Here is a 10,120-nt window from a genome sequence, read left to right as displayed (position 1 = left end):
TTTAAACTCAAAAAGTCAAAGGGACTATTTCCTAAAAGTAAAAATATGAAGACTAAATTCTAAATATATGAATAATACAAAAATTTAGAGCATATTCCAACCTTTAAATTTTTACTCTATAATTAACAAATATATATATATTTATCCCAACACGAAAGAAAGCGTGGATGAAAATCATACTAGCTTGATAAAAAGATGCATCAATGAAACTGGAATTTCACCGTTCTATTAACAAATTGTAGGTATTGGTTAAGGTTAAAAAGAAAATGATGTTAAAACCAGTATTTTGAACAAGAAGAAAGTGTAATCCATTATCAAAATATTGCACAAACAGGAGAAAGCCACATTAGAATCGGCAAGGTTTTCCGATTTGTACCCTTTTTCCTATCCTTCCTAGCGAGTAAAGCCCTTATTCTACTACTCTAAACGAAAACACGAAAAACTAGAGTAAAACCTGCCTTCACAATGTAGATAAGCTGGTATAGTCTGTTAGTCAAATGTCCTCTGTCTGCCGTCTCTGAGGTAACTGCATGCTTACTATATCTTCTCGAGGGAGACAGTACATTGATGTGTTGCCCGCATCGTCAACCATATGTTGATTTTCGGATGTTAATGCCAGAAGGTGCGTTGCTTCTTTGTTAGGCCGGAATACCAGGTATGCTATTGCAGCCAAATAGATCGCCACCCCTGAAAATCCAAATATTCCCAGAAACACAACTGCCACAAGCTCCCAGTGATTGTGAAGAAGCAAGTGGATGAAGTTCGTCATAAGATAGTATATGTTTATGCCCATGATCAGGGATCCGATGATCCACGTGATAGCTGAAACCTGCACACAACTTATCAGCTAACTAGATTGTTCGATAACACAAACCCAAGTATCTGAGTTAGGAAGTATCCCAATTCCCAAATGCTCAACTCCGTAAGATCACAGCAATATCAAGTCCCCTAACTCTATTTACAACTGAGCCTAAACCCTCATAAAACATAAAATAGTCAAGAAGATTACAATCAAAATAAATTCCTAAATAACTTGGTCTGTTTCAGGTAGCTCCCAATAATGTGTTGATAGCATTTAAGACAAAAAAACTCTCCGGGAAATTTCAGGTCGAACCAATCAGTTGAGCTAAATAAAATCATGTAAAACTTTATGATTTTTAAAGATTCTCAGCCAGATAATTTTGTTACTGTTTAGTCAAGCAACTTTCCATAGCAAAGTCGGTTATAATACTTGTATCATATATGTAACTAAGATAACACCTTAGCCATAAATTGGGAAAGGAAGAAATAGTCTTTACCGCAATTGAGTTGACATATGCTCCCATTTTCGTCTTACTGCTGGTGAACTTGAGAAGCGGAATGAGTGCGAAAGGTAGCTCAAAGGATAATATCATCTGCAAACACAAAATCAAGGTATAACTAACTTGCTGGTGATGCAAACATAAATCATGATGCCTTTCCTCCATAACTATCAAAAGTTCCCCTCTTTATATTCCAACAGCTGACGATATCTAGACACATGTGAATACAAGTAAAAAGAAGAAGAAGAAGAAGAAAGAAACAGAAAGCATTAAGAAAGTATTTCATACTGAAGCAATGATAATTAGCTTTCCAGCCCCAGCAGAGCCACCAATGATGGCAACAATTAAACTAGGGACAATTGCCAAGCACCGAGTAAGCATGTTCCGGATCCATGGTGTTAGTCGTAAATCAAGAAAGCCCTACAGAAAAGAAGGGGATCTCAAAGAGGGAGCAAATAAGATACGCAGGTTAAAATGCTACCATAGAAATAACAACTATCAAGTTACTTTGAGAAACAAAAAATATAGAAGGAAATGAAAGAGATAGAACAGAAGTAATTTTGTTCTCAAAGAGAAAAAATAATGATTAAACCTGGTTGACACTACCATATCAAACTAACCCCTTAGTTTGTTTATGATCAAGATTTATTTAATCCGTAACCAATGGACCCATGACAGTCTAAGCTCCACAAATTAATTTTTACCAAAGTGATAAAAAGGCTAAGTTTTATAACAATAAAGTGACAATTTCTTTTAACTTTTCAAATTTTCAATATAGAAATGCTTAAATTGTTCAATTATGAGAACTTAAAGGAAACATGAGCTGCAAAAGAATGCAGCATACAATAACAGAGTACCTGCATTACATATTGGCCAGCATATGTTCCCGTTATAGTAGAACTCTGACCTGATGCCAGCAAAGCAACTGCAAAAAGTTTTGAACTCCAACTGCCTAAGACATTCTGTAAACAACAATATAAACCATATTCAAACTCCAAATCGAACGTGGTCAGGAGAGCGCAAATATGATCTTAGGATAAAGAAACATAAGCACTATTGATTAAAACTCAAAAGAGCCAGGGAAGTAAAGGGCAACTAAAGAAATCATAAAATGGCTTGGAACCACATACTCTTAGTAAGAATGAGGCCTTGTTCAGGTCTAAATCTTCACAACTATCCTGATCTTCTTGATTCAAATTTGATGAATTGCAAACTGCACCACTTACAGAGATAACTGATATGTTAATGAGAAATGCCACCATTAAAGCGAAGCCACTTTCTATCATATAAAATCTGCAAGCCTCCTGCAGAAGAAGTAACACATCAGATGTTGCTCATTGCTGCACATGACAAAAATCATCACTAACATGAAAGGTTTCCTGTTGTGGTGAATAATATCTTGTTGATTTTGTTTTTGCAAAATCAACTTCTAACCAAGTCTTTCAAAGAGTTTACTACTTGAGCAATTGATTATTAGCGTCGACAACTTTAACCGACTTCATTTGTTTTGTAAACTATACCATTCACCCTTCAAGGGAGGCTGATGTTGTACCATTCTCAATCATGGTTGGCATGCAAGCACATTTGGATCACATTTCTAGTTGCAAAAATGGAAAAGCAAGTTCAATACTAGTCTGGTTAAATAACTTAAAATTCTCCTAGAAATCACCTTAATGCCCCGGACGGATCGAGGGATTTTCCTGGAAAGCACCAGTGCAGAGTGGAGAAAGAGGTTGTGCCTGCAAAAGGGCACAAAATCCATCCAACAGATTAACAGTGCGCCATATGGAAGGAATCACTAGAAACTCGTAAGAAGAAAGACACCTACGGCATAACCATAGCCCCAAGGAGTGAAATTGCTAGACCGGTGGCACCATTTCCTTTGAGTTGAGGAACAAAAAGCCCATCAAGAACTTCACTAGCCACAGGCTTCGCATAGTTCATCTCCGCAAAAAAGCACCCAGCAATTGTAAGTACAAGAAAAGCGATTAAAAACTCAAGTTTCCTAACCTGAAAAAAAAAAAAAAAAAGAAAGAAAAGAAAACAGGCAGAAAGGCTTGCGCTTAGTCCAACCAATCAAAATCTTGGATCAATTAAACATTCCAAAAAGATGCTTATCATTGGTCCGGTAACATAGAAAAACAAACCAGAAAACTGCAGTAAGACCTAGAAGCATAGGGCAGACAAAACATACCCCATATTGCTGCAATGCTAGAAGAACCAATGTACTGAGCCCCGTCAATAGGACACCAATCCAAACTGGGATGTTGAAGAGCATGTTTAACGCAAAGGCTGTGCCAATCACTGGACAAGGAACAGATCAAAAGCCAGAAGCAGTGAAAACAAATGAGAATTGAAGGAAAAAAAAAAGATAGATAATAAGCCCCAGATTTCAGTCCATTGCTTCCCAACCAACTGTTATTAATAGCATTAGAAGGCCATTACACAAATGAAGTGGAAGCTTTATGAATCAAGCACAGCTCAATGAACATCAAAATGAATTGAAATGCCATCTAATTTCAAATGATGATACAAAATATAGTTTTTTGTCTTATTTCACTTTTGAGATATTTCCAATTAAATTAAGATCTTCATCAAGTGGCAATGAAGAACTCAGCTTGTTTAGCTTTTAAGATCTTATGGTCACCTTCAGGAATATCACATGCAACAATAGCGATTTCAGCAAGAACCCATAACACGAAGTTTGGGCCTCTAGGATATTCAGTTCTACAGTGCTCTGCTAAATGCTTCCCTGCAACAATGAAATCAACGCTAAAATGAAAAGAAATATCAGTAGCAAAATATAGAAACGGAAAATATGTAGTAATATATACCTGTGACAACACCCAAATTGGCAGCCAGGGACTGAATAACAAGAGCAGCACATGAAGCCACTAATATGATCCAAAGTAACTGCAAGAAAGATAAAATTAACTTAAGAGAAACCGAGGAAGTAAAATTTTGGAACTTTTCGAAAGAAAAAAAAGGTAAAATAAGGAGAAGCTAATATTAGCTTCGCCACAGGTACTCATCGTTAGCAGTGTCTATTGCAGCTCAAACAGGCTACAATAAGGGATACGAAGTGGCAAGTTTTACATAAAATGGGAAGACTTCCCGAGTATTGTCAATTTGTATTCCGAATCTCCACGAATGGGACATGCTATCAAGTTGTCTAATTCTGTCCAGAAAAAGACAATGATTTACAAGCCAAATAACTGCAGTAGAAAGTACTCACCCCATATTTGTACTGCGCTCCGGCTTGAAGATCAGTTTCAACTGTAAGACAAAGATAGTGTTAGAATATATGCTTAGGTAACTTTTTCAGAATACAAAAGAAAACTTATAATGGTCTTACAATTTCCAGGATCGATATATGCAATTGAAACAAGGAATCCAGGACCCATGTACGCAAAAAAGTTTTTCCAGCTTTTCCGCTGCATAAACAAAATGCAACTAATAAAAATTTATAGTTCTTGAAAGCATTAAATTATTAAACATAAAACCACAGTAAATTCTAAAATAAAAAAATACCATGAAAAACTTGTCTTTTAGTAATGACAGAAATTTATTCAGAAAAAGAAAAAAATAATGTAAATTTATATATCATGGTCCAGCAGGAACCTTATAGAATCCAAAAAAAATAATACCAAATTTCTATTAACCAGTGTGCAGTTACGAAGAGCAATATTCTTAGCAGACTAGATAATCTGTAGTCATTGAGGACCACACAGAGGCACTCTGTTTACAACATCCACAAGCCTCTAACATTTGGATCACTTCGGATAATCCTGATTGATAATTCCTTTAATGAGTAAAGATTTCACACATTGTGAAATACTCTTTCCTAAACAATAGCAATATTGAATTGGTTATGTCTATGCATATTTAAAGATTTCTCAGGCTACACTTTCATTGCACTTCTTAGATGAACTAACTAAATAGCAAAACTGTGATTCAATACTTGTTCTATTGGCTGCATCAAAATACATAAGAAGACATAGCGATAAGTGAATATGAATACAAAGTTCACCAGGAAATAGAAGAAACAAGAACTGAACGCTTTGTTAGTTTAAAATTGTAATCTTCAAACCTGGTGTCTTGAAGGAAATTATAGTGAAAGATAAAAGAACGCCGCAAATATTATCCATGATTTAAACATAGTCGTTCCAGCTGAGTAAGAGGCTAATAAAATAACGCATCTTGACAACAAAAGCAGACTTCGCTTAAGACTTTAGGCAAATCATAGTATGTCATGCAAATTTCGGAATCCATTGACAACTCATCTCATCAGAGATTAAAATCAATATCTTAACTAAACCTTTTATGAAGTAAACAATTGAAAAGCTCATCCTCAGCTAATTCTTAAACTGGCGACCAAAGATGAAACTGACCGTCCTTCCTACATATACAACCCGTATTGTAAATTTAAAGTTCCTTCTAATGAGGACCTACATCTTCAAATAAACCCGCATTTGAATAAGACCAAATAATTCACACTCAAAATCTCATGTCAGTTTAGTCTTTCTCCCTCGAAATCTTAAACGGTGTTTCGACAAGACTTCCCCCCTAACTTAATCCAGCCAAGTTAATGCTAAGCAACTGTAACACCCTTTTCAACATTTAATAAAAAAAATAAGTTTCGACGATTCTGAGGACCCTATAATTCGAGAAAAAGGAAAAAAAAGTATAAAAATTATATAATGGGAAAAAAAAATCAGACTCACGTCAGGCACCACAATTTGATTAGTATCTGCATTCTGAATCAGCGGGGCATTTGAGAAACTCCGGTTGCCGGTGCTAGCTATGAACTGCGGCTGCCCGGAATTAGATCCCATCATACGTTCTTTTTCTTCTCTACCGTATCTGATTCAACTTAAAAAGCAAAAATATTAAAAGCCAGTCAGCAAATTAAATAACAAATGAGCATTAAAGTTGAAGCAGACACAAACTCGTAGTAGAAACCAAATAGTTTAAGTAGGAAAAAAAAAGTGTTTGATTCCCATCTGATGACGAAAAAACCAAAGGCTTGAAAACGCATGATGGTAGACAAAAGACAGATGAAAAAAAAAACCCGCAGCTTTGAGATTGAATCTTCAAATGTCGAATAAAAACAGCGTTCGAACTAGATAAAAATTGCAGAAAAGGAAAATCAATTTTCTTATCATGTCAACAAACCAATACCAAAATGAAAAGACAATATATATAAATATAATGGTTATATCATGTGGGTTTATCTGTAAAAAGGGAAATCAAACAATGAAATGAAGATAGAATTTTTTTTTCTAGAAAGGCAAATGAAACTGAGCAAAGAAGCAAGAGTGAAGAACCAGACAAACCTGAACCTAAGAAAAAAGCGTATATAGGAAAGGAAGAGAAGGGAAAATCAGAGAGACCCAGAGTGGCTTTTCCTCTCAGTTTCCTTTCTCCTTAGTAGAGTATGGCTTTCCCTCTTCCTATTATATATAGAGAGAGTTTTTGTATGAATTGAATTCTTGCCTTTCTTAAAATTTAATACTGTTTCTTCGACAGCAACTTTAGGCTTTTGTTGCTTAGCTTTGACTTTTTCGTGGGGGCTCTTAGCTCTACTCCGCAATCTATAACTATTTAATGGTGTTGTTTTTTTTTGTTTTTTTTTTTTGTTTAATTTCTGGAACAACAGAAAGGAGATCTTAGAGTTTCTTGTTTGTTTCTGGCACACTCTCTTTACAAAGTACAAAAACTGAGGGTGTTATCCTCTCAGTTCGCTTCTATAATAGTCCTGGTGAGCCCACAATATGGACCAACCACGCTCTCATCCTACACCTCTTACGACTTAAGTTTGATGAAGGCTAAACTAATTTTAATTTGAAGTCACCTATCTGTCCATAGGTGGGCCAAGATCCATATACAACACATCTTCTTTACATAAGGTCCCGTCCACCATTTGAAATATTTTTATTTTTCTTAATCACATTTACATCCAATTTTGTGTTTACTATTCCAAAAATACCAAAAGTAAAAAATATTAAATATATTTAAACATAATTAAAATTATTATTTTCTCAATCTTTCTCCTCTCCACACTACAATTGTTAAAAGGTTTTCTAATATCTTGAGAAAAAAAATCATATTGAATAAAGACAATCCTTTCTCTTGTTTATCAATTGTTTTGTGTCAAGATTGAGAAAATAATTACTATAGTTATAGTTTATTTATATTTAAATAAAATTATTCATATTTATTTATAAATTTTTAATATTTTAAATTTTAGTCATTAATGAGCTAACATAATGTGGATTATGCACAAGAGATATGTATTAATTGTACATCAAAAAATATTTTTTAAATAAATAATCATTTTATTGTGAAATAATAATTGTTCGAATTTATAAAAATTTATCCAAAACTCTATTTGTAAAAGTTGAGTGTATAAGATAACTCTTGAATAAGCAGAAATTAATGTATTCTAAGGAATCTCATCTTCCTCAGTAAAATGGTTAAGTTTTATTTATAAAACATCACATGCTATTAGGTTTATAAAAGCCGGATGTATTCATGCGCACAAGAACTGAGTCTGAAAGAGTAGTTGAGTACAAATCACTTGATTTTCCTTCTTTCTCAATAACTTCTATTCCTTTCTTGGTTGAGTGTTATTTTCGTTAATTCAGGATTCACTTCATTTTTCTAAATTAAATTAAATTTATTTAGGGTTTACTTTTTTTCTAGAGAACATCCAAAAATTCGTGTTTCATTATCCTCCTCTCTTAATCAAATCAATTTACATTTGTTTCTTACTTAATTTTTCGTTCTATTTGCTCGCTGTTTCTTTTAAAAGCAGATATACTTGTTAAATTCTGGAATATATGCTCTCTGCGAATTATCCTTATATAAAGATAATGCCAATCATATCTCAAGTGATGATCCCAAGTCCCAACTCTTATGTTCAATCCTCCTTTCATATTTTTACAACAAATTGTTGATATAAGGAGGATGCTGTAACAATTTAAAACAGTTCATTGAATGGGTGGATGATTAGAATATGAATATTGAGGGAAGTTCAGAGAGAAGAGAGTAGAACAAAATTGAGAACTTTTTGACGTGTAAATTTTTAAGGTAATTTTTTTTTTATAGTTCTTGAAATACTACATATTATCTATGTGTGTCTTGAACTTTTTATAAGCTAACCGGTTAACAAGTGACTTATAATCGCAGATTATTTAGAATAAGTATTTAATTAAAGTTGTGATTAGACTTGATAATGGGCCTGGCCATCTCAGCCCGGCTCAAAGGCTCCCCAAAATGTGGGGGATTTGGGCAAAAATATAAGCAAAAAAAAATGAGCTTTGACAAAACAATAAAACCCGTTTAAAAAATGAGCCGGGCCTCAAGTAAGGCATTTTTTGCCAGAACCCGGCCTAACCCGGCCTAAATCTACTAAAGGACAAAAAAAATCTGTTTTTTTTAATATTATTCTCTTATTGTTTGGTCCCTATTTTGCTACTATTTTACTATTATGTTGTTACTATTTTGTTGTTATGGCTTAGATATTATATAAAACTTATTTTATTGTTAATTTTATTATTATTTTAAAGACATTTGTTAATTTTATTATTATTTTAGAGACATTTGCTTGTTAAGTTGCATCTATCTTAATGTTATTTAAGTATACATATTTTTTAAAATTTATTTTAAATTTGTTGGAAAAATTTATTTTGGTATTTTTAGTGTTTTGATATATTATATATTTTTAAAATTATATAAAAATAATATAAAAATTAATATGGTAGGTCAAATTAGGCTCTGATTTTAGCATTTTTATTCAAGTCATACTTAGACAAAATTTTAGACTTATTTTTTGTTGGACCAAACTCGAACCTAGTAAACGAGCCGAAATCTTTATCTAGGCCCGGCCTGACCCATGCTCAACTCTAGCTGTGATATGTTTAAGGTGTGAATGAAACGTTGTATCCATGTCAAATAAATGACTCCAGTCGTTTCGGCCCGGCATCTCAGCTACAATCCAAGCTTTCCTTTTTGTTTTTCTCATGTTAGGATCATGTATTTGTCCCTTTGCCTCTTCAAAATTTTAAACCTACATTTATTTTATTTACTTGCAATCGTTGAAAGGAAATGGAAATCTATATTTTATGGGATTGACATAATTATAGAAGGTTAGTTTTCATTTCATTTTTCTTCCTTTGCCCTATCAGATGATGTAATAAGTTGACTTTAATTTATTTTTAAGTTAAAATATGTTGTTTGTTTTTGTATTTTCGTAGAGTTTGACGTATAGTCTTTATATTTTAAAAATTAAAAACTTAATCTTTCTTTTTTAATTTAAAAATTTTAATTTAATCATTAAATTTATAAGTATTTTTTATCAAAATTTATTAATTTAGTATGTTAATTAAGCTATTTTTATATGACATAATATAAGATTATGAGAAATAAATATATTAATTAAGTTGATAATTTTAATAGAAATTATTAAAGACAATAATAATTAAACTATAATTTTAAATTAAAAAATAAAAATTAATTTTTTATTTTTAAAATATAAATATCAAATTCTATAGAATTGAATAGCATATTTTAACATAATGTTTCTTACCTTCCATCAATTAACCTAATGTATTTCATATTTTTAATTTTAATATTATCTTGTTAGATTATTTTTTATTATAGATTTTTTTACACTAATAATAATTTTTAATTTCATAATCGAAGTTAACATTTACTACGTACTCAATTTTTATATTTAACTTCTTTATTTCACTCATAATATATTAAATAAATTTGTTTACTTCATTATGAATGCGTATCTTCTTATTTGTATTATA

At 32.4% G+C, this 10,120-nt stretch overlaps 1 protein-coding gene across 3 annotated transcripts; it reads right to left on the bottom strand.

Moving 5' to 3' along the window:
- Window positions 1-284: 284 nt before the first annotated feature.
- On the bottom strand, window positions 285-6,986 carry LOC108450300 (metal transporter Nramp6). 3 transcript variants are annotated; one of them, XM_053028942.1, is made up of 14 exons: window positions 6,638-6,986; window positions 6,026-6,423; window positions 4,657-4,735; window positions 4,537-4,577; window positions 4,136-4,214; window positions 3,949-4,053; window positions 3,496-3,605; window positions 3,130-3,311; window positions 2,971-3,040; window positions 2,432-2,605; window positions 2,159-2,263; window positions 1,590-1,721; window positions 1,299-1,394; window positions 285-829 (listed from the first exon to the last, which is right to left on the bottom strand). In XM_053028942.1, the coding sequence occupies exons 2-14, from the start codon at window positions 6,137-6,139 to the stop codon at window positions 494-496; spliced, it is 1,623 nt and encodes a 540-aa protein (XP_052884902.1). In that variant the 5' UTR covers window positions 6,140-6,423; window positions 6,638-6,986; the 3' UTR covers window positions 285-493. The 3 variants fall into 3 exon arrangements, with proteins under 3 accessions (XP_052884902.1, XP_017603349.1, XP_017603350.1); XM_017747860.2 differs by having other exon boundaries at window positions 6,026-6,173; XM_017747861.2 differs by having other exon boundaries at window positions 6,026-6,164.
- Between the last annotated feature and the right edge of the window lie 3,134 nt (window positions 6,987-10,120).

This window comes from Gossypium arboreum, chromosome 5, assembly GCF_025698485.1.
Source record: "Gossypium arboreum isolate Shixiya-1 chromosome 5, ASM2569848v2, whole genome shotgun sequence".
Classification (NCBI taxonomy): Eukaryota; Viridiplantae; Streptophyta; class Magnoliopsida; order Malvales; family Malvaceae; genus Gossypium; species Gossypium arboreum.
The sequence above is the reverse complement of the archived record's forward strand: the minus strand, read 5'-3'. Positions and strand labels throughout refer to the sequence as shown.

What these genes read in the sequence shown, in the direction of transcription:
- LOC108450300 (XM_053028942.1), bottom strand. Translation starts at nt 6,139, where the DNA reads ATGATGGGATCTAATTCCGGGCAGCCGCAGTTCATAGCTAGCACCGGC. An exon ending in TGCATGTGATATTCCTGAAG is followed by an intron (nt 3,606 to 3,948) that starts GTGACCATAAGA and finishes TTCCTTGTCCAG; the next exon opens with TGATTGGCACAGCCTTTGCG. An exon ending in GATCCGTCCGGGGCATTAAG is followed by an intron (nt 2,606 to 2,970) that starts GTGATTTCTAGG and finishes CTTCTTCTGCAG; the next exon opens with GAGGCTTGCAGATTTTATAT.